A 25,698-nucleotide genomic window follows, 5' to 3' on the forward strand; every position below is an offset into this window, starting at 1 on the left:
GCTACTGCCGCCTTAACTTCTATGGTCATGAAGAATATTGAGCGCCTATTGCTGACACCCTTCAAGGCCATCACCAACTCCCTCCTCGACCCACTGCGGTTCCCCTACGGAGCCAATAGGTCTGTAGATAATGTACTCAACAAGGGACTCCGCATTCAACACCATCTCCTCCACTCTTCTTCAGGACATATTATCCAAGTTGAGTGTGCCCGAGCCCACATGCAGGAAGATCTCTGACTTTCTGACAGACAGGAAGCAACATGCGTCGTCCAATAAAGCAATCCGGTCTTCAAGACTAAAACCTTGAGCCACCTCAATAGTTCACAAGCAAGCCCGCTGCCTCTCACTAACTCGGGCCGCCCTCTCACTCCCCCACTCTTGGACACATACAAACCAACAATCACGCACGCACGCACGCACGCACGCACGCACGCACGCACGCACGCACGCACGCACGCACGCACGCACGCACGCACGCACGCACGCACGCACGCACGCACGCACGCACGCACGCACGCACGCACGCACGCACGCACGCACGCACGCACGCACGCACACACACACACACACACACACACAGCACTGCACTCATGTTCCTGCACAACGAACAACTCTGTGTAAAACCTGCTTTGTAAGATAAACATGTGCAATATAAATGCATACACATACATGCATAAATATGGATTTTTTTGTATTTATTCTTACTATAGTGAACAAGCCTCATTCCAAAGAGGATATAACACTACCCGCTACAATACACAGTGTGATCTCACCATTCAGGTGACCATTGTGCTGGGCATTTCATATAGCTTTGAACATGCACTTTTTTGTTGTGACGTACTCTTATTTTGTCTCTTCTCTTATTGTGCTATGATCCTTGAACGCAAACATAGTTCCTATCTGAAAAATAAGAATTTGAATTGAATAGATTCATCTTTGTGAATAATGTCAGCTTTGTGACCTCTGTATTTGGAAGGAGCAAGGCTACTTTTGTTTCCTTTTGAAAGCAGCCTGTTCTTATTAGCATTTCTTTTCATACAAGTGCTCTTGCCATGAGAATGAGGGTTTATTTTGAGATATGTGTCCGGGAGGCGGACACATATCCCGCAAGGGTAGCTGTAAACGGATGGTAAAGTGGCACAATCTGGACGTAAACCTCTCTGCAGGAACAAAATATTATTTACTGTTATTTTGCAGCCTACTACGACTGCTTCACATTGACTGCTGTTGCTGTTTGTACACCTGCAGTCCCTTATGTAACAACCTACTCCATGGGAAGGGTGCAGCTGCAGGAACCAATGTTAATGTGAAACGGGTAAAGATAAAACGATTTAAAAACATTTTAATGCCCAAAGCTAAAAGTTTTTAGAACAAACCAAATGAAATAAACAGTGTTTTGGCTAATACAAGCTCTATTTCAGAACTCTGTTGTTACAATCTGAGTCTTTATGTACTGCAAACAGTCACCAGTTAAGAAGAATAGTTGCCCTAGAAATGACGGCGGTTTGTATATGTATACACCCACAAGCACGCACGCACGCAGGCAAGCAGGCAAACACAGACACAGACACACACAAACACACACATAGACACACACACATACACAGACACACATATACTGTATACCTCTAATGTAGCAGCAGTAAAGAGGAAGAAAGGAGAAATAAGACAGATTTTGGTGGTGGAAATAGCTGAAAATATGACATTTTACTTAAGGTTTACTCTAATGCCATGAAGTATGTCAGTAAATAAATGAGCCACTCTTGGAAGGCAACTTTTACTTAATTGCTGTTAAATTGTTGTTTTCATCTGAAGGGTGAAGTAGAATTTTCTCCTTCAACACAATCATCCCAGTTGCCTTTTAATGCAAAAGCCTCAATCCGTGTACTTTCTTAAAATCACCACACCTGTATTTCTATTTCCTATTCTGTGCTACTGTTTAAATCACAACCCAACCTTCAGGGCTAACCAACGCAATAGCAACCCTTCCCCTGACCCGCCTAGCCCACGTCTACTCCACAGGGTCGACACTCCATCGTTGCGCTCTGCGACGTCCACACACGCCTATAGTCAAAGGTGCTTAGCACAGATGAGCCACGCTGAAGCTAAACAGCCCTGCTTGCTCTAGGCTGAGGGCTGCACCATATAGGGACACTAGAAACGACGACCCCAGCATGTTCACGTTCAGAGTCTAATTATTATGATGTCCACATGCCTCATTACCATCTCCGTCCATTAGGCTAATTTATGCCTGTTGACGTCCACGGCGATTGGTGCCGCTTGGAGTGCAGAGGGAGAGGCGGCGTATGGAATTAGCTTTGCTTATCCGCAGCATCTGTTGTGACCGTGACTTGATCAGGTGCCAACGTGAACACCTGCCACCAGCCAATGGCATGTAGACGTTACCGTCTGACAGGTGAAGAAATCCAGGGTTACGTATAGAAAACATTGCCTTGCCTTGCAGTGCGTTTTTGTCAATCTGGCAGGTAGACAGACAAACGTCCGGGTGAAATCGAGACACGATATGATAGACACCAGAGGGATGCTAACTCCAGTGACAATAATAAATGATGAGAATAAATGTGCGATAAAAATGGACAAATAATAATAATAATACATTTAATTTGAAGGCGCCTTTCTCTGCACTCAAGGACACCATACAAAGATACACAAAAGTCATTCAAAAGGAACAACAATAAGTTAAATAAAAAATAAAAACAATAGTAAGAGACACAGCATTTGGCATCAGATGGAATAGGTAGTTTTGAACAGATGTGTTTTGAGTTGTGATTTGAAATGGGGGGAATGAATCAGATGTTTCTGAGTTGGGATGGTAATGAATTCCAGAGACAGCAGAGCGGCTGAAGAATCTGTGCCCCATGGTGGTGAGACGGGCGGAGGGGACAGACAGGTGTATGGAGGAAGAGGATCTGAGGGAGCGGGAGGGAGTGGGAACATGGACATGGTCTGTGACGGTAAAAACTGTTAATTTTGAGCATCCCTAGATGACACAGTGAATGAATCATGTCGTTCACTGCGTGAGTGCGTGCAGGAGTGCGGGGGCGTAGTAGAGTTCAGGGTCTGGATTCTACCAGACTTAATCCTCACGTGAGCCCTTCTGGAGAGCAGACCCTCGACGCTATAGGAACCCTGCTCATCATACACACTCACGCTTAAGGAAGGGAGTGTGTGTGTGTGTGTGTGTGTGTGTGTGTGTGTGTGTGTGTGTGTGTGTGTGTGTGTGTGTGTGTGTGTTTACATAGAAGTCGTGTACATATCTCATGCAAACATAGCTTACATGAGAAATGCCATTCAAAAGTTGAATGATAACAATTATATATTTTTTGCTTTTTACCCTTCATGATGTAAGCCCTTGATATATACCCGTAACTAGCATCATTAATATGATCTAATTACACCTATAACTGAAAATGTTCTGTGAGGTGAAAATGATTTAGGTTCAACTAATATTAGAAGTATTTGTACTTTTAGTTTCAGTTTTTAAAGGGAGATTTTCTTGAACACCTCCAGAGACGCACAGAAAGCAAACAAAGAAAGACATCTGTAGTGGACCTTTATATAGCTATTCTCTGAGCGCGTCAGGTGGTCCTGTCTGGCAGAGCAAGGCAACACATGGGTTTCGGGTTCACTTACCGCTGTGAACAGCCATGCTGTGCATGTCATTTTGAAGTGCTTTTCAAATAAGAGCATCCATCATATTGATTTCAATATGGCTTTTTGTAGCAGTTCCCAATTTCCTATTTTTTGTCATGCACACCAGACTTTAAAAGCCTTGGATCTGTAACTTATGAATGTTCTGCAACATCAACTGGCACACTTTTCTTTTGGCACATTTTGTCATGTTTTTGATGTTTGCTCCATTTAAAAGTTTTGTCAGAAAGATGTTGACCTATTTCCATACACTGTCACGCTAAAGTGACAGTGTAAACAACTCCTTTGAAGCGTGTCGTGTTATGCGGCCGTGTGAGTGAATGAACCACAGATTACCAAGCACATGCAAGGCTTCTCAGCAGCTGACACGCCTTGGAGGTCTCGAACGAACCAAAACGATTTTGAGCTTAATATGTTAGCTGCCATAGAGTATAGAAGACAATTTGCACATACAATTAAGGACATGGGAGAAATAAACCTTACAGTCCTATTCATATGCGCCAATTATTCTCTCATAACTGCCATTTAGTAATTTCAAATAATAAACCTACTGACTATTTTTCAACTTTAACCAATCTTTTTGACAACCACAAAAAACATAAATTTATCACTTGTATCTTATTAGTAGCGGCGCCCTAATAGTCCATTGAACACCCCCGAGAGTGATGGTGCACTCAAGGGAGAGAGGACTACAAGGAATACTAAGGACCGTTATTGTCCTTGGGGACTTTTCCAAGGGCGACTAAACTCACCAACACCGCAAATATAACATCCACTGAACTCTTGCAGGAGCCACTCACCGAAACACGAGTTGATGAAGCCGTACCACATGCACCCGTGCCTCCCGTACAGCCAGTGCGCGTGCAGACTGGACGCGAAGCTGAGCGTGGTGCCGAACACGCACACGAGCATGTCGCTCACGCTGATGTTAAGCAGCAGCATGTTGACGGGCGTGCGCAGTGTCTTGAACTTACAGAACAGCACAAGCACCACCAGATTGTTGAGGAAGCCGAACACCATGATGGAGCCCAGGAACACGGAGACCACCGTGTGCCCGGTGCGCGTCAGCCGCTCCTGCGGCCGGTCGCTCCACTCCTGCTCGAGCGACCTCAGCAGGTCCTCGTCGCTCGCGTTCCCCACGTCGGAGAACATTGTGGTTGTTGTTTTCTTGTTTTTGTTTGTTGTTCGTTATGTTAGAGAGCCGCGCGCTTCATCTCGGCGCGTGACGGAGAGCTGCATCGTTGGCTGTTCTGTGTCAGTATGGATGGGGTGCGCGAGCCGTCTCGACATGGCGCGCGGGGTGTTGATGATATCCCATTGTTTCGGATCCCCGTGAAGCCCTTATGTCACTTTTTCTGTTTTGGAGCAAAAAAACGTCTTTGGTTTAAACGTAGAAAGCGGTACTACCTGGTCGATTGCAGGCATCGGTAGCAGCACGTGGACCCCGTTTGGAGAGCGTTTCTCATCACGCGCCAAGTGACGACCCCCCAGTTATCACATTTTTTAAACATTTCAATTATTCTAAATATATTACTTCACTCCGTGACTTAATAAAACACATTTAAATATCACAGATAGTGACTAATGACTCAATCAAGAGCAAAAACGAAGCGTTAAGTGTAAATGTAAAAAGTGTCTCGCTTCTGTCCAGAGGAGAGCGTCGTGCCGAGGAAAAGTTCGTTTGCTATTTCCACGTTCAGACGTACTACCTGAACGGACGAGGCGTCTCCGGCTAACGGTTTATATGCAGCCTCACCAGAGGCGTGCGTAGGCCTATATGACGCATGTGCATGTCAGGATACTTTTGTTTTTTCCCCACCCCCGAGGACTACGGGCGTGCATCCACCAGCATTGCATCTCTCTCTCTCTCTCTCTCTCTCTCTCTCTCTCTCTCTCTCTCTCTCTCTCTCTCTCTCTCTCTCTCTCTCCTCTCTCTCTCTCTCTCGCTCTCTCTCTCTCTCTCTCTCGTGCGGCTGCCTGTCAGACTGTTTGTATTCGGACGTGAAATAATGAGGCCCGATTGATTGTGGATACATGGCCAACGACACGTCGAGTCGTATTTACAAAGCCCTCATTTAGCTTATTTCCCCACCTCCCAAAATGCATCTGAATGGCCCTTGGCTTTGATCCTCTGTGTATCCTACAAGTTTAACTCTTATGGGAAATATTTTAATATTTTAGTGGAACCCGCCCTTAAACTGGCCCCTCTGAGAGTCCTCAGGTTGTGTGCGGGGTGGGGGTCTTGGTCCTTTAGGGCCAGCAGCCTGGGTGATACAGTTATTCAATTTAGAGCGCAGACTTCTTAATTCCTGTAAGCCCCAGCTCAGCCAGGGACCGTGAGATAGGCCCCTCAACATCATGCCGTCTGAATATTAAGGTAAACAAGACGGCTGTCGACTGTATCTCCCCTGCCCACATTTTCTTCATACATACTCATACATACATATATATGTAGATGTTACGTTCACAGGGGAAGGTAGTGGACCCAAAAGCACAACACAGGGTAGACCAGGCAACTTCAACAGAACAGAGGTGTTTATTGCTAGCCGTTTGGAGAACCGGGGTTGATATAGAGGGAGCTGATTGATGATTGCCGGCAGGTGTGTGGAGTTGATGATGCCGGCAGGTGTGTAGAGCTGAATGAGGGGAAGACTGGGTCCCACTAGGTGGCAGGAATGGACGGCGTGACAGTATATGTATATTTCAGGAAAAATAAATTAATAGCAGCTCAGGTTACAAGGTATGTGTCTGGTCCCTGATATCATGCCCGTAGCCAGCTCACCGAGGTTTGGGCCTTGGTCATTTTTTTAATCTAAAAATAAAATTAGAAAGTAAAACTGCATAAATGATGTAAAAAAATCGGCAGTAGAGAATTTCAGAGATTAGTTCATGCCTAACTCAGTGTTGACTCTGTGTCCGCTGTGTGAGACATTTGGTGGTGCTGTGTGGTGGCAGCCCCCAACAAAACTGAACCCCTGCAACTGAAGCAGGGGTTCAGTCCCCCCCCCTCAAGATCTCATTATTTCTCCAAACCCAGGCTAAGGGCTAGGTTGTAATATAGTATTAATGTCTCATAAAAGAGTCTATCTTTAAACGACTTCAACAACCATTTCAAACAAGCTGAACGTCTGAGTGGCTTCACGCTGTGTTGGAGGACTTCTTCGCTCTGTGATACTTTTCTTACAACTAGTATGCATGGTTGAGTACGAGTTATTCTGAGCAATGTATTCGAAACGAGACACACATAAAGGCCATTATACTATTGGGGTCCTAGCAGAATACAGAGTACACATTCATATTTCTAACGCACATCATGAATAACTATTATAATTTGAGGTCAGTATAACATGACGATTTGACAGTTTTCCAATACCTTACTAATTGGCTTAACAACATTAATAAGAAGATAGTGTAGTTTTATTAGGTCAGTTTTGCCATAAAGCATTTTATTCATTTTACATATGTTATCTTGTACCACAGCAATGTCTCATAGCTGTTAGTGGTCAATAACATTTCAAGGATGTGAATGCTTTTTCAATAGCGGGACGCCTCTGCCCTTCAGTTTGCATTGCTCCACAACACAAAATCAATACGCTCAAAGCACCGCAGAGGAACTTTTCAATTTCAGCCGGTTAAGACGATACAGAAAAAGAAACATTATAGATAAAAGCAACTGATATCGAATCATTGTTGGTAACTCATATGAAGGAAAAAAACACTTGGAGCCGGCCCGTTATTGGGTAGTTATGTATTTCTTCCTTCGTAATGTCCAATTGCAGGGCAGCATGTGGACGTTTAAACTTCATGTATGTTGATGCACATTTGAAACCAAACAAATATAACATTTTGAAATGAAAGTATATATCATAGAGAGGCTTTTTGTTCTCTGCAGAGCTAAGGCAAGGGCGATGAAGGTCATATGATGATGATGGTGATGATGAGGATGATGATGATGATGATGATGATGATGATGATGAAGATGTAATGATGATGCTGGTTTGGAAGGTGGACAGGCCCAGGTGGCCTTTGCTGTGTGTCTTCAGATCTTGTTTGACCTATAGGAGACTCATTCTCTGGCCTTATGCCATACATGCATATGCACTTCGGCTTGCGCCTCCATCTTTATGTATTTACACAGAATGATATTCAACAATGAAGGTTTTACCGTGGGGATAAAACATGAGATAAATGTTTAACTCATTATGCATGCAACAGCTTGCATGGGAAGTGTGTGTGTGTGTGTGTGTGTGTGTGTGTGTGTGTGTGTGTGTGTGTGTGTGTGTGTGTGTGTGTGTACAGGAGTGCTTGTTTGCATTTGTGTGCGTGAATCTATGTGCGTGTGTGTGTGTGTGCATGTGTGTAAAAAAAGAGTAGTGTGTATACATTTGTATGTGTGTGGATTGTCTATGTGTGTGCATGTTGTGTGTGTGTGTGTGTGTGTGTGTGTGTGTGTGTGCGTTTTGAGCGCAGTGTTGAGTGGCCACAGGGGGCTATCAATCGCTCTGTATAAACATGCTACCACCACCATGCTAACAGCACAGCTCATACATGACTCGCAATACGGTTAGCCCATTGATGTTGGTGGTGTTAACGTCCCCGCTTCACAATGACATTAACATCATCTGTCAGCCCCACTGTCAACTGCTAGCGCTATTGAACTTGACGGGATGTCAGAGAAAGCAGCAGTACCATTCTGGGCCCTCTGGCTCATAGACCATAGCTAATGAGTTAGTCTGAGTGCTATATTTATTTTAGTCTTTTAGTAGCAGAACTTATTTTCGTTGTTGTTGCTGCATGTCAGTGGGTGAACTTTTTTGCTACTTCTTTTTGTTGTTGTTTGTCTGAGGTGCAACATTTTTTTTACTTTCAGTTGTATATAATACATGTATATTTATATGTATATATATGTATTAGTGCTGTCAAGCGATTAAAATATTAAATGTCATAGTTAACTCGCGATTAATCACACATTTTTTTTCTATTCTAATATCCCTTGATTTCGTGCTGCTACCCTTTTAGTGAGATCAGAGTATTGAGAAGGACAGTAATAAAATATATTTGGTAAGATGGATATAAGAAGAGACCCGCATTGAATTCAACCCGGTCCACTTGACATCGGGTAGGTGCATGACAGTGGTAGGCCTACCGTAAAACTTCAATAGCCCAGGCTTTTATTTGTTTCAAAAGTTTTGGAACAAAACTCTTGCTCAGCAAAGATGGGAAATACTATAACATTTATTATTCAAACCAGTATGAATATTCCTACCGTACTTAGGCCTATACACATTACCAGGCTATCGAATAACGCCTATGTAACAGGGTGTCATATCTCTTAGTTTATAATTACACAAAATTGCCTTACAGTTTTGTTTTATTACCTGAAGTGTAGCTTTCTATGCCCCCTTATGTGCCCCTTTCTATTTGATTTTGTTCTTTGATTTGGCTCCTCCTCCTTCTGTGCTCCTGCCCACATTTCTGAGAACCCCATAAGTTTCCCGTGCCCCCTTGCCCTCTTCCCTTTGTTCTGGTTCCCTTGGGAAGAGGTGTGTACATTTATTTTATGATCAAATCGTTGACCATCTTATAGTTTATCATTCTTTATATTAGTTATTTTGATTATACATTTTTCAATTGAAGTCTGGTTTAAATATCCATGCAGATTTCAGTGTTTTGGGGAACTTTGTATTTTGTTGCGGTGAGCTAGCATACACCTGACCTTCGTGTAGTCATGCTAGTTCCCCTCCCCCTCTGTGTGCTTCGTAGAGGAGTTGGAGTTCTGTCAAGGTCACTTCTAAGAGGAAGCTGTTTTTTCATGTTTATCTTCAGGTATGTCTTTTATTTCTTTGATTTCAATCATTTTGTTATAATATTGTATGTATGGCCCCTTTGTTCTGGTTCCCTTGGGAAGAGAGGAGTTGGAGTTTTGTCAAGGTCACTTCTAAGAGGAAGCTGTTTTTTCATGTTTATCTTCAGAGAGAGCGCAACCAATAAATGGACGTCGGAGTTCCCGCACGCACGCACGCACGCACGCACACACACACACGCGCGCACACACACACACACACACACACACACACACACACACACACACACACACACACGGTGGTGGAGTGGTAATCGGGAGAGTGGGGAGAATTCCCGGTCGGCCGTTAACGTTTCGGGGCTGTCGGGCTGATTACTGCGGGATAACAATATTGCGTTTAGAAAAGTTCCTTGCAGCAGCGTCCGGCAGCCTGAGCTGTGCGCCCGCAACCTCTCACTTAACAGCCGCAACACTCACTGTCAACGTCGCAACCAAGTCGATTTTGTCTAGAGGGGAGTAACTGAGCAGCTGTCACACCAAAATTGTACTGGGGGCGAAAATTGTACCCCCTACGTAATCCGCGTTCGTAACATAACGTCATCGTTCGACGCGATTGTCCGTTGCCAGGCTGGTTTCAAAAAACATTCGCACTCATGTTGCCGAAGACAAAATAACATAATACAGATAACACTTGTTTTTACTTATATTTTTATTGTATTGAATTAAGATGGTAAACCGAGTGTTTAAAGTGTATCATAGTCTAGCTAGCTTGTGTTAATAAAGTTTACTAGTTAAATGCGATAAAACAATTAAATACAATACAAATATAAAGTTAGCAACACTAATAAATGTCATTTCTCAAATAAGTGTTATCTGTTTAATTTTATTTCGTCTTGTGACGCTCAATGATGTTCATGAACCTTCCTACGTCATCGTTCGACGCGATCGTCCGTTGCCAGGCAACGTTCGACGTGATCATCTGTTGCCAGGCAGGTTTGGAATTTTCGAACGCAGATTACGTAGGCGGTACAATTTTCGCCCCCGGTGCAATTTTGGTGTGACACGGTCCCTCCCGAAGTGGTACAGCCCAGGTGGGCCTTGAACTGCGATTGGTTAGAAAGACGTAAACAGCTAATGACAACATTGAACTCTCGTGCAGGCTCGAACAGAGTGACACACAAACAAACACACTTTTAAGGAGTTTTTCACCCACTCCGTATCGCCGCCTGCCCCAACAAGTTTGTGCGGCCTATTTGTTGTTTTGTTTCCGGTGTAGCTAGATCTGGTATGTTGTAGTTTTTCTAACGTGACCAGTTGTTGCTAGACAGCAGGTTAAAAAACTACAACGTTTGCCAAGCCAAAAGAGCGTTAATCTCGCAATAAAAAAATTAACGTGGTTAAAATTGGAGTTAATAACGCGTTTAACTGACAGCACTAATATGTATGTATATATATATATATATATATATATATATATATTTACAATTGTATAGTTATTACATAATAAAAAATACATTTATTACGTTAATCAAAAATGTATATCGAATATCGAATAAAAGTTACAAGGTGGAAAATATCTTTCACATTTATTTCCAATAACACTGGATGAATAGAAAGTATCCATTTCATGTGTGGGTGGGACAGGGTTGTGTGTGTGTGTGTGTGTTTGTGTGTGTGTGTGTGTGTGTGCGTGCGTGCGTGCGTGCGTGTGTGTGTCCTTGTGTGCGTGCGTGCGTGTGTGTGTGTGTGCGTGAGAGAGACAAATAGCCAGTGCAACATAAAAGAGAAAACCAAAGCAGTTATCCAACTCCCCCTTAGTTGAGGTCCTTAAAACGACTCAAGGTCGTGAGACCTTGAGTCGTCGACCACAGAAAATACAGATCTCTGTTGCTGGAATCAGGAGAACATTCGGGAACACGATAGTAGTTTATCACATATCCCTGTTTGGAGGTTTTCAGAGCGTGCTTACATCCGGTTTGGGGAGGGGGTGGGAGGGTGGGGGCCGGAAGTAGTATTATGGCCCACTGGGTCAGAGGAGTGTTTTGGTGTGTGTGTGTGAGTGTGTGTGGGTGTGGGTGTGGGTGTGGGTGTGTGGGTTAACAGGATGGGTTAATCTGTGCCTAAAGTCTGGTGGGGGTCAGGCTGAGAGCTATGAATCCAGAGCAATAAAAAGTATCTGGCTTTTGGTGGTACTATATGGTCATATGCTTGGGTGTGTGTGTGTGTGTGTGTGTGTGTCTCTGTGTGTGTGTGTGTGTGTGTGGTGGGGGGGGGGGGGGGGGGGGGGGGGGTTAACAGGCCGGGTTAATCTGTGTCTAAAGGTTGGTAGGGGCCAGACTGTAGGAGCCAAAATGAGAGCTAGGAATAGAGCGCAATAAAATGTATTGGGCTTTTACGGTGCTACCAGGACGTCTGCAGGTGCGTGATGCGGAACACTATGGCCATCACTGAGATGTCTGATCTCAAGATGGGGATGGGTGGGTTGATCTGTGGCTAAAAGGTTGGTGGGGGGCCCGACTGCGGGAACCAGGATGAGCGATAGGAATAGAGAGCAATAAAAAGTATCTGGCTTTTGTGTTACTATCTGGTTGTATGACTGTGGGTGAGGATAAACATCATGGCCTTCAGAGAGATGTTTGATGTCAAGACAGGAGATGGGTACAGGAAGCGACATTTTGGTCCACTGGGTCAGGGGGGCTTGTGTATGTGTGCGTGTGTGTGTGTGTGTGTGTGTGCGTGTGCATGTGCGTGTGTGTGTGTGTGTATTGTAATCAAGTTTTATCTAATATATTATTCTATGAATCCTCTTAATACAGCTATTTCATGACAAGAGCATTATTTTGATATGAAAAACACCATAATTATCCGTATAGTGACACATATATGGGTTATATCCTTATGTGGTAAATGTGGTTTCACCAACGGCCCAGAGGGAAACGTGTTTATAAAAAGCCACACATTTTAAAAAGACAGATCTCACATATGACTAACTATTATGAAACTATGTTACTATATACTTCATCAATTAATTTATAGGGGTATTAACATTTTCATTTTCAACGGTAAATGGCAATGACCCCGCGGTGGAAGGGTGGGTGTGAATCCCCTACCTGTGCCGCAGATAAGGAATTCCTTGTGTCTTTTGGCTAGGGCCCGATGACTCAGGTGGGTGTGGGGTAATGATTAGCATAGCGGCAAGTCTTTTGTGGAAGCAGTGACCCATCCGACGACAACATGCTGACTTGCTGTAAGTATTTCTTAGACCGTTGCTATATTTCGGATATATCATGACTATGACAATGTATGACTGATGACTAGTATGTTATTAGGGATATTTTGAGATGCCGAGGGGGCCGTGAAACACCAACTGGACCCGCGACCTTGTATGTTATTATTTCACAGCGTTTACTCTATCACTCTATTATTGTCATGTTTAACATTGCTATCCCACTATTATCATTAGTAGTAGTTTATGTGTGTAGAAAAAAAAAAAGGTTAAAACAAATTTCTATTATGTGGTAGGTCTGACTGATGCGGGGTCTCCAAGAAATAAGCAATGAACAGTTGTTGGGGACCTGAACAACGTGGGGACGGGACCAGCAGATGTAAGGTATTAAATTATTCTTTATTATGTATAAAGAATATATGTATATCTATTCTTTGTGTCTCATCACTATCACTACATAGAAAACCGGATGGGTTTCTTTGGCAACAACTATGGCTGTGAATATTGCTACGAGAGCAATGCGCCCCCCGCTGTACCGTAAATGTCCATTATTCTGTAATGTATGCCTACAGTTTATGTTGTTAGGTGCAATGATCATGAAAAGTGGCATATTTAGGGGGATAAGGAATAGAGTACAAGATTAATAGTCCTTGAATATTTCAAAGATGCGATATGGGATCTATTGTGTGTGTGTGTGTACACACACACACACACACACACACACACACACACCCAAGCATATGACCATATAGTACCACCAAAAGCCAGATACTTTTTATTGCCCCGAATTCCTAGCTCTCAGCCTGGCCCCCACCAGACTTTAGGCACAGATTAACCCATCCTGTTAACCCACACACCCACACCCACACCCACACACACACACACAGACACACACACACACACACAATCCCACAAGCACACACACCAAAACACTCCTCTGACCCAGTGGGCCATAATACTACTTCCGGCCCCCACCCTCCCACTCCCTCCCCAAACCGGATGTAAGCATGCTCTTAAAACCTCAAAACAGGGATATGTGATTAACTACTCACGATGCATAATTTATCCCGCTGGCTCACACAACGTACTCGGGTAGTGTATGTTCCCGAGAAATGAGACCAACGAGTACTCCTTTGTAAAGAAACAGCTTTCAACGGGTCGCGTCAGAGAAGGATAGACGCTGTATGGTAAGGTACTGCGTCAGACTACCTGAGTCTCTTGGGCTCTTGGCACCAAATATAGACCTACAGTGGGGCAAAAAAGTATTTAGTCAGCCACCAATTGTGCAAGTTCTCCCACTTAAAAAGACGAGAGAGGCCTGTCATTTTCATCATAGGTAAACCTCAGCTATGAGAGACAAAATGAAAAAAAAAAATCCAGAAAATCACATTGTCTGATTTTTTAAGAATTTATTTGCAAATTACGGTGGAAAATAAGTATTTGGTCACCTACAAACCAGCAAGATTTCTGGCTGTCACAGACCTGTAACTACTTCTTTAAGAGGCTCCGCTGACTCCACTCGTTACCTGTATTAATGGCACCTGTTTGAACTCCTTATCAGTATAAAAGACACCTGTCCACAACCTCAAACAGTCACACTTCAAACTCCACTATGGCCAAGACCAAAGAGCTGTCAAAGGACACCAGAAACACAATTGTAGACCTGCACCAGGCTGGGAAGTCTGAATCTGCAATAGGTAAGCAGCTTGGTGTGAAGAAATCAACTGTGGGAGCAATTATTAGGAAATGGAATACATACAAGACCACTGATAATCTCCCTCGATCTGGGGCTCCACGCAAGATCCCAGAAAAAAAATCCCAGAACCACACGGGGGGACCTAGTGAATGACCTCCAGAGAGCTGGGACCAAAGTAACAAAGGCTACCATCACTAACACACTACGCCGCCAGGGACTCAAATCCTGCAGTGCCAGACGTGTCCCCCTGCTAAAGCCAGTGCATGTCCGGGCCCGTTTGAAGTTTGCTAGAGAGCATTTGGATGATCCAGAACAGGATTGGGAGAATGTCATATGGTCAGATGAAACCAAAATATAACTTTTTGGTAAAAACTCAACTCGTCGTGTTTGGAGGAGAAAGAATGCTGAGTTGCATCCAAAGAACACCATACCTACAGTGAAGCATGGGGGTGGAAACATCATGCTTTGGGGCTGTTTTTCTGCCAAGGGACCAGGACGTCTGATCCGTGTGACGGAAAGAATGAATGGGGCCATGTATCGTGAGATTTTGAGTGAAAACCTCCTTCCATCAGCAAGGGCAATGAAGATGAAACGTGGCTGGGTCTTTCAGCATGACAATGACCCCAAACACACCGCCCGGGCAACGAAGGAGTGGCTTCGTAAGAAGCATTTCAAGGTCCTGGAGTGGCCTAGCCAGTCTCCAGATCTCAACCTCATAGAAAATCTTTGGAGGGAGTTGAAAGTCTGTGTTGCCCAGCGAAGGCCCAAAAACATCACTGCTCTAGAGGAGATCTGCATGGAGGAATGGGCCAAAATACCAGCAGCAGTGTGTGAAAACCTTGTAAAGACTTACAGAAAACGTTTGACCTCTTTCATTGCCAACAAAGGGCATGTAACAAAGTATTGAGATGACCTTTTGTTATTGACCAAATACTTATTTTCCACCATAATTTGCAAATAAATTCTTTAAAAATCAGACAATGTGATTTTCAAGATTTTTTTTTTTTCATTTTGTCATCATCTGAGGTATACCTATGATGAAAATTACAGGCCTCTCTCATCTTTTTAAGTGGGAGAACTTGCACAATTGGTGGCTGACTAAATACTTTTTTGTCCCACTGTATACTTTCCGCCAGAGCGGAGTCACACAGGGTACTGGATTGTCCTCGTCACTGGGACTTCATCAGGAACAGTGGACAAATGTGTCACACAAAGTTAATATTTAGAAAGTATTCTGTTCATTTTTCATTTGTTTCTTTTCAATCAATCTAACTTTATTCATATAGCGCCTTTTGTGCAAAATTGCAATATAAGGTGCTTAACAATCCAATGAAAATAAACTTAAATATATCAAATGGATTAAGAGAATGCTGAGCTTAATAGGGATATTTTAAGGTTTATTTTAAAGGTGTTCACAGATTGTGATGTCCTCAGCTCCTCTAGCAGGTTATTCCAGAGGCAAGGACTACAGACACTAACCGCTAACTTCTCATAGGTCCCTGTCCTCACCCAGGGAACAACTAAAGGGCCAGTGCCAGGGAACTTGAGTGATCAAGAGGGATCATACATCAGAAGCATGTCTGACAAGTATTCGGGCGCTGATCCATTGAGTGTTTCGAACACAAAAAAGAGGATCTTAAAATCTATTCTTGAACTGACGAGCAACCAATGAAGGGACCTTAGGTCCCTTCCCTTTCAAGTGTCTCTCTCATTCTGTCTACAGGGCATGCCTTTCAACGTCACATTGCAATGATCGCCTCCGTTATGGAAGCGAAGGAGCATTTGAATGTTGTCTAATATCTTCGTACTAATGGTATTTTGGTCGTCGTCAAAGTAATTTATTGGAAATTCATTAGTCATTAGGGGGAGATCTTGTAGCGTAAAAAAACACCACAGCGGTTCTCAAGTAAGATGTGGAAAAACTAAGTTTTCATGAGCCTAGCCAATGATATGTTTTCATTGATTTAAAAGCCAATGAACAAAAAAAAAATTGAATTTTTTTTTGTTTTAAACTTGGTCATTTGCCTTATATGAACGTCAACATACTAATCTATGCTATTTTATCACCTTTACTGAAATAAGTCCCCAATTCAGAGAAAAAAGGAGATTTTACAGAACTTCAACCCTCGAGTCCTCTGAATATTGCAGAGTATTGCAGATTCTTATCCACAAGGTTTTGTTGAACCAAGACAGGTTGACAGGCTTTGGTGTTGCTTATATCCAGACGTCTGTGTCGCTCGTGCAGTCCTTTGCAGATAAATTAGTCCAGAGACGGGAACCAGGAGCTGTAGCCCTTTTAGTGACTGTAATTGTGATGAAGCGCTCTACAAATTAAACTGACTTGACTTGAATCGACTCCAAACCTCTGCCACCCACATATACTGTATGTACAACATAAATGTGTGTGACTACGTATGTTTGTGTGTGTCCCTTGACTCTGTTACATGTGTGTAAAGTGATAATGATAATAATAACCTTGAGTGATGTTCAAAAAAGAGACCTTCTGAAAAACAACAACATGCGTTACAAATATACAGCTGTTGTTCCTGAGGTGTGTGTGTGTGTGCGTGTGTTTACCGCACTTCCCCTAGTTGACTTTAACTGGGCTCCTTTGTTCTCTGCATCAAGCGTTCCAGCATTCTCTAAGTGACATCCTGATTCCTGATTCCTGATATCTGATTCCTGCCTGTTGAACCCGACTACGCCTTTGCCTTCTCCCTGCCGGATTGTTTGCCTGACCAACGTCTGATTACCCGTGTACCGAACAATCCTCCAGTAAAGACCACTCTCTACACTGACTTTTGCCTCCTGAGTCGTGGTTTTGAGTCTTCTATCTCCTGTTGCTCACCCAGCCTTTACAGGGACAGTGAAGTGAAATAAGTACAATTTCACATTGGTGCTAGCGTCCTCCATCTTACAATCTGGGTTCTGTGGACCTTGCTTCGCAGAGCTGCAGGCTTTGTCGTCGCCTTTCAGTTCATCACCGCTTGTGTCTTTTGGATCTAAAGGAGATAGGATCATATTTTTACCTTGCATGAACGAGGGCTCGGAACAAGGTCTTTTTTCGCACAGTCGGGGTGGATCCGTTGGAAGGGAAATTGTGTTGCCCTAGCCGGATATAACGCTACATTTCATTATCCTTTCTCAGTGGTGGTTGGGAGTGTTAATTACTCACCAAGCCAACAGACGTCACAACCGGCTCCGCGACCAAGTCCAGACCACAGGGTTGTCCCTTATTTCAGCAGAACACGACAGAAGCTCATGCAGATGGCATCAAGCCCCCAAGGACTGTGGACATTTCTTTTCACTTTTTCAAATAAATTCTCTGTGTTCTCTGAATTTGATGAAAACCAGCAGCGTTACCGAGCATCTGCATATAACTCCAGCAAGTTGGAACTCAGTATGTTTTCAAGATACGAGGCCTTCACATTTGTCTGGGGGCAGTAGCTCAGGAGGAAGAGCGGGTTGACTGGTACCGGAAGGTTGCTAGTTTGATCCCTGGCTCCTGTGTGTGTCCAGGTGTCCCTGAGAAAGACACCTCACCCTGACTGCTCCTGACAAGCTGACTGTCACCCTGCGTGGTTGACTCCGCCGTTGGTGTGTAAATGTGTGAATGACAAAAGCTTCAGTTAAATCCCTTAAATGTAAATGTCTTCTTAGTTGTCAAAGAAAAGAACACTTGCCCTGTGTTAACCTAAAGGCTCTCACAAAACGTATGTAGGAAACATAGAACTTTCTGCTGAACCTGCCGTGCCTAGTGGGAACATAATGGAAACTTTTCTGGGGGGCTAGTGTCAGGGGGGTGTCATAAATATATGGCCTGTTAAGCCCTTTGAGGCTGTGCCTGGGATTAAGGGCTATACAAATTCAATTTAATTTAATTGAAATTAATTTTTATATCAGTTCTCTGTCCATTCTGGTTTTGTATCGCAGAGAATCATACTTGTGAAAAAGGGTTGGCATGTTAATAACTGATATGAGAAACTTGAGTCATATTGTGCCAAGACCTGTTAAAACTCTCCAATCTTGGTCCCAGATTAACTAATTGGGGAAGACGTTAAGAAACAACGATGCCTATTACAGACTAGCTCTCCCTGGACCTCAGTGACTGCACTGTCCAGTCTTGCATCTTGGCTTACAATAAATCTACTTAGTCGGGCATTTCCCACCACTACCATTCCCAAAGCCTATAACAAAGACATTCCTCAGATGATTTAAAACCATAAGAATTACATTGAGAGACATAATTATAATTTTTTCAAACAACTGTTTGACTAAAATCCATTCTGTTTGGATTGCAGTTAAACTCGTCGAGCTGTTAACTGGCAGACTTATTATTTTGTTAAATCTTATGATTAGCCATGGATAATAATTTGTGATGAGGAATAGAATGGGGTGGCACATGTGATTGGTCACCCAAACTAAACCTGGCAGTTGATACATATAGTTTCAGTTTCAACTGCCAATAAACAGCATGCTCTTTATTGGATTGGTTTGTAGCTCTGTTGATTGTGTTGTTTGACCCGCGGTTATTAATCTGTCTCAGGGGCTTCTAGATTTGACCTTTATATGGGGCTAAGCCCCAAGTAAGGTTAACATTTCGTTACATCTGCAATGGTTTATTTAATGGCCAAGTTCCTATCTATTTAGATGAATTCATAGCAGCACCTTGATATTTCCAATGCTTTTCAATGGCGCATTTGATGAAGCTTTATGAGTCCTTTTCTGTAGGGCTTGATCCCCCAAACTGACAGTTTCAGTTTAATTGAATCCCCTGATTCATACAAAAGAGACCAGACCTTTCATCATTCATTTCATTCATCATTCAAAGCTCCTATTAATTATGTTTGCTTTGAATGACCTCTCCCTTTGGGCTAGAACTACCAAATTGATAATAGTGTATAATATATAATATGCCCTATTTCATATAGAAAACATCCCAATTCTCTAGCTCGTTCCCAAGTGTGCTAGAACCCTAGATCACTCACAATGACATCACTTCATTACGAGTTCAATCCTACAATTTGCGATCATGACGTGGGTGATAACTGTCACCCGTGGCTGGTGGTTTCATGACCTTTGGGAACACACACACACACACAGGCACAAACACGCAATATATGACCCTTCAGTCTACTTATGCAGTCAATGATTTGGTTGATAGTTTAGATAATTGAAATAGATTCCACATTCAAGAACTCTTACACTGGTTCTGTTTTATTCCTAGAGATATGCAGCTTGCCCTGATCATTGTACTGAACAACAAGTATCGATACACACTGAGCATGAAGAATAAACTCTCACTTATGAGGGGACATGCCTCGCCTGCACTCGGGGAGACGCTGTTCTGCCTGCCCCTGAGGAACCTAAGAATAAGTGTCTTTTGCCTAGAAAGTACAACCTAGTTTACACCAAAATAAAATAACATAGGGCAGCTCATCTACCATCAGGTAATGTCGTTATGGCAACAAGTGTACTGGGGGTTGGATTAAAAGCCACACTGTAAAAAAAAAACTGTAAATTTACAGTAAATTACTGGCTATTAATTGCATTACTTTCACAGTAATTTACATTAAATAGTTCACAGTAATTAGCTCTATTTTCACAGTAATTTACATTAAATAGTTCACAGTAATTAGTTATATTTTCACAGTAATTTACAGTAGGTAAATGACAGCAAATTACAATAAAAATACAACTGCATACTGTATCTTCAAAGTTGTCATACCTATTAAAATACTGTGATTTAGCAATATATAGCTGTGCTATTACAGTACCTTGCGGTACATGCATCACACTAAATGGCTGTATTTTTACATTTTTACTGTGAAAGTAATGCAATTAGGTAGCCAGTAATTTACTGTAACTTCACAGTTGTCTTTCCCATGGAATTACTGTGATATAGGGATATCCTGCATGCAATATACTATAACTTCACAAACATGCATCCAAAGTAAAAAGAAAACAAAGAAAACATGTAATTTGTTCAATTCAACATTTAATTAAGTCCCTGTTTGCACAAAAAAACGGTATAATTTACATGACAACAGCAAACGCAGGCTTGAAACCGCAAACTTTTGAAACCACCTCCCAGGGAGGAATCTTTGGAAAACACAACTGTTTTGGTATCTCTTAAACTGGTGAAAACGGTTTCTCTGGTAACGCTGACGTCACCGCACATTTCACTCTACATTGAAATCCATTCGAAGTCCAATATCTTCCTCAAGAGTGTGCTCACATGTGGGTTCACAAACCCGCGCTTTTTCTTGGCTTTGGAGCCCTCTCTGGACTGATGCTCAAGAAGCACCTGTAAATAAACCAAGAAAACAACTTTCAGTTTTACATAGATTTATATATTGCATAATTTTTTCCAAGACAGATGCAGTATACCTTACACCAGGGATATTCAATTAATTTGGAATTGGGGCCAGTTCATGAAACTGAGGCAAAATAAGGGGCCGGAGAATATGAGTAATTATGGTAACAAAGAAATTACAACAACATACTGAAGGAGTCAATATAATCTATTTTGTAAATGCAGAACAACATATGAACATTGTGATGCAGTAAGACACATAGGCCCAAGGCATTGTTACATTCAAATGGCAATACAATGTTGAAAAATCCGAGACACAGACAATTAGAGAAATGCAATTAACTAACAGAAAACATCCACTTAATAGCACATAACTGTACCAACTTTACAGCTCGTTGTCCTCAATTGACAATGAGGAGATAAATTTCAGTGTTACAAGTAAAGAGGGAAATAATTCTCAGAAAAATCAAACTGTCCCCCTTCTCCACTGGCTAAAAACAGAAATGCAGCTAAATGGTAACTGAATCCAACTCACACTTTTTTCCTTCTAAAAAAATAAAATAGACTGCCCCATAAATCCACGCATGGACTACTACTGTACTCACTTCTTTACATTTTGAACATAAATCAGACACCTTAACAATCAGTCTAGTTCAGCCATATCACAGGTATTTAAGATTGCACTCATTTGAGTTACAGGCAACATCAAATGTATATCCACCAACAACAATAAAACCAAAGTGCATAGTATGGTACAGAATAGAACTATAACAACATAACAGTGCATGGCACTTTATCAAGGCAAAACATTTCAAACTGCATTCAACAATAATACCACATCAAGAAAAATATTAAGAGCATAATATGGGGTGAATAACATGTTAATTGCATCATACTGTTCAAAAATCAATCCTCATTTATTGCTTGACTAACATGCCTGTTACCTTGCATGTAGTTTGCCAACATTTGCCATCTAATGAGAAAAATGGCATTTTTTTGACTTGGCAAGAGCAGTGAAGTCAGGTGTATATGTTGTCAGGGCAATGCGCAAGCACTGTTGCAGATGCTGGTCAGTGAGGGATATGCGATTGTGAGTTTTAATGGCATTTGTGGAATGCCATGTGTGAGAATGACGACTCACAAGTGTATGCTGAGCCAAACATTGTCAGAAGAAAAAGTGCAAGACCCCTTGAATGTAAAAATTTCTCTCGGCTGACCTCATGGGTCCAGAATTTTTCAAAACCTGCCTGCTGCAATGACTGTCGCAAGTCATCTGACGACTGAATGTCAATGAGTTCCAGTTGTAAAGACCCCTCATCCAATGACGATACCAGCTCATTTCCTTTCAATGCAAAGTCTGCCTCAACATTCACACAGAAAGGGTCCTTCACAAATCTAATCACTTCACTGGAGATGCTGAAATCCTCAAACCTAGTGGCAAAATTGTTTTTCAATGAGTCAATAAACCCTGACATCACCTCGGTAATTTGCAGGCCAGATTTTTTCAATGTGGGGAAGTGGAGCATCTTGCCAGGACAAAGATCAGCAGAGAAGAGTGAGAGCATTCTTTGAAAAGCATGAAGTTTCTCCACAAGTTCTGCGACTGTTATATCTCTGCCCTGCAACTCAAGACCGGAGAAACACCAGAATCTCCTCTCTTAGTTCACAAAAACGTTTCAAAGCGTTTCCTTTGCTAAGCCATCTAATGTCATTGTGAATGAGCAAATCTTTATATTCAGCAGACATGTCAGTCAACAGCTTGCGGAAAAGGCGGTGCTGTAAACTGGACGTACAACAGATGAAGTTTATAATTCCCATGACGGAGTCCATGGTCTCTTTTAACTGACCACTGAGCTTGGCACACAGGAGGCTTTGGTGGATGAGGCAATGTAGTGATCTCACCTGCGGAGCCGCTGCTGCCATCCTCCCGGCGAGCCCCTGATCCCTGCCCACCATCGACGGCGCACCATCCGTCACCAACATGTTGACGCGCGCCAAATCCAAGTTATTCTCCTCAAAGAATGAAGCAATTTTGGTGAACAGAATCTCACCAGTAGTGTGCCCCTCCATGGGAATTAGTCCAAGCAGATCCTCACGAAAACATTCCCCATCAAAAAACCGCACATAGAGGCACAGCTGTGCAACATCACTGTTATCAGTCGACTCATCCACGGCCAAAGACATCGCCTCTGCCCTCCTCAGCTTGTCCAAAAGCGTCTCGAAAACGTCCGATGCAAGGGACTTAACTCTCCTCATATTTGACGTGTCAGAAATTGGAATTTGTTTGATCGAATCGATAATGTTTTTTCGTGTGTTCTCATCAGTTACCACCTCCTCAATGGATGCCAGCATACACTCCTTGACCGTCTCTGAGTCTGTAAACGGCTTTTTCTTTTTGCCCAATATCCATGCCACTCGTAATGATGCCGCAGTTGCTCTCTCTTGATCCGTACAGGCCCGAAACAAAATGCGACGTCTTTGCTCATAACAAGATGTAAGGCCCGTTATCTTCTGCCTCCGAGCAGCAGAGCCCGGTGGGAAAATAGCATCAAAATTAGCATGGGTTGTCTTGAGATGCCTTCTCAAATTATATTCTTTGCACACGGCGAGGCACTCGTTACAGATTAAGCACACAGGATTCGCATCAACGGCAATAAACGCGTATTTCTCTGTCCATTCATTGTTGAACTGCCTGTTCTCTGAGTCAACTTATCTTTTTTTTAAGGTAGAGAGAGACATTTTTAAATCAAACTTCGTGCTTGGCTTGAAAGAAAGTCAGAGCGGTCAGAGCGCGGCAAAAGAGCGCGGCACTAGAGCGCGAATGGGCCTCTTTGATTGGTCATGTGTGGTCCCCCAAAATATATGTCCGGCCGAAACAGGTAGATATTCTACGTGTTTTGCCACCGGCTTAATTGGGTGCATACTGCCTCCTACTGCACAAAAGAATGTAAAATTAACCATAGTATTTTTTTTTTCGGATATTTTTTTTCATTACCCATATGTAATAACTACACTTCACTCCAAGGGCCGGTACAAAATCCCTCAGGGGCCGGACCCGGCCCTGGGGCCGCCAATTGAATAGCCCTGCCTTACACCAAATAAGTCACAGGCACAGTGACATTATCAACCACTAGAGGCTGCTGTTCATCACAGAGATGAAAGACCATTTACCAAGTAAATTTACATTTTTTGGTTCAACTGTAGCCTTAAAAGTGAAGTAAGCGATTTATTTATGTTAATATACGAGTTGAATTGCTCTATATTCATACAGTGATCACTTATATAGTGTGCGCGTTTCATAACTCCGATCTCTCAGTCACCCGCTCTGCAATATAATAGGCAAATAAACTTTTCGGGGATCCCACAACTGATATCCAATCAGAAGACAGAACGCTACAAACCGGCATGTCTCACGGAAGCGACTGATGGGTGAATGTTTATGCGACTACAATGGCGGACCAGGTAAAAAACCTTCCCAATGTCTGTTTTGATGCTTTTTATCATGTTTTATCACACTTATGGATCTGAGATGATGCTAGATAACTCGCTGCTTGAAGACCGCAGTGCATTAATGTGGTGACGTAGGGACGAGGGAGGGGACAGCTAACTCCATACAGTGTCAGGAAGTTAGCTAAACTGACCTTTCCGCTTACTTCACCTTTAACTAGAAAGCACTGTGGGAAACCCTGCAATGTTCATTTCAGAGTTAAAACACCTTTGGATAAACTCCAAAGTGGAGGAGCTCTCCTCAGGATACTGAGGAGGGCTACGCACTTGTCCGGACTTGCCAAGTGTGTACTTGCCAAGTGCGGAAGTCAGTACCTCACGTACTGATTTCCTCTAACAAATTAATGAGTCAAAATGTTGAGATGGACGGTATTTGTTGTACCAGAGCAGTACTTTAGTGTCTTTTTCTTTCTTTCACTACAAAGCACTACAACATTAATGTTCCGTCACGTTAAAAAAAATAATTAAATGTGATGTATTTATTTTACAAATCAAAAACATTCAAATCCTTTTATTTTATGACCAAAGAATGAATTTTAATTTTTTTTAAATAAAAAAATAATATATACGTATATATATATACGTATACATCGGTTACACCATACGGTTCTGCCATTGCACACTTCCTAGTGGCGAATTGAAATATTGGCACAGCTTGTCTCTCACCACATATGCTGCCTGCCCACCTCTGTTGCCCCTCCCCCCCCCCCATCCTCTCCATGTCCTCAAGGTTGTTCCCTTCCTGCTCTTCCAGCCATCTCTGTCTGCTGGTTGAAGAAGAAAGTTGTGCAGAATGCACGTCGTCAACACAATGGAATCCACTTTGTTTGGGTTGAGGTAGATGCTTTTCTTGAAGATCTGCCACCTGGATGTTAGTATGCCAAAGGCATTTTCAACCACATTTCTGACCCGTGATAGTCTGTAATTGAAAATGCGCCTCTCCCAGGAGATGTCGCGTCCAGGATAGGGCCTCATCAGATACGTTTTTAGAGGGAACGCAGCTGTGAACGGTATGTCACCCAGATTTTGAGCCGCAGGTATGACTGCATCTTGAGGGACATTGAGGGTTGCAGCATCCAGACCTCTGCCCAGCGCAGATGCAGCCACCACCACATCACTGGACCTACCACATGCCCCGATGTGGACCACCCTGAATCGATAGTCTGCGTCCACCAGGGCCATCAGGAACAGAAAAGGTATTCTTATAATTGAAATACAGGCTGCCAGATCCAGGGCGTGCCTGTATGGAAACATGTTTTCCATCAAGAACCTCTTCGCTATTCCTTGCCACTCATCCTTGGTTGGCCGTGGACACGTGGCCGCGTCCCAATCATCCGCATATTCATGGCATCACAGGTGTCCTTGATGGCGTTGGAGATCGTGCTTTCTCCCAAACGGTAGCTGAAAGCAAGGCTTGAAATTGAATCTCCTGTAGCTATATACCTGTAAAAGAGGAGAAATAGTCTGCAAACATGTGT

The 25,698-nt window shown here is 42.9% G+C and overlaps 1 protein-coding gene across 1 annotated transcript in view; it reads right to left on the minus strand.

Moving 5' to 3' along the window:
• The window catches only part of tmtops2a (teleost multiple tissue opsin 2a), a gene marked incomplete at its 5' end in the record, with an annotated part of 39,866 nt that extends 35,042 nt beyond the window's left edge, over window positions 1-4,824 (minus strand). The window contains one exon of the mRNA XM_079734712.1: window positions 4,473-4,824. Coding sequence (XP_079590838.1) covers window positions 4,473-4,824 — 352 coding nt within the window. The remainder of the gene's footprint in view (window positions 1-4,472) is intronic.
• Between the last annotated feature and the right edge of the window lie 20,874 nt (window positions 4,825-25,698).

Source organism: Pollachius pollachius, assembly GCF_949987615.1.
Source record: "Pollachius pollachius genome assembly, chromosome: 4".
Classification (NCBI taxonomy): domain Eukaryota; kingdom Metazoa; phylum Chordata; class Actinopteri; order Gadiformes; family Gadidae; genus Pollachius; species Pollachius pollachius.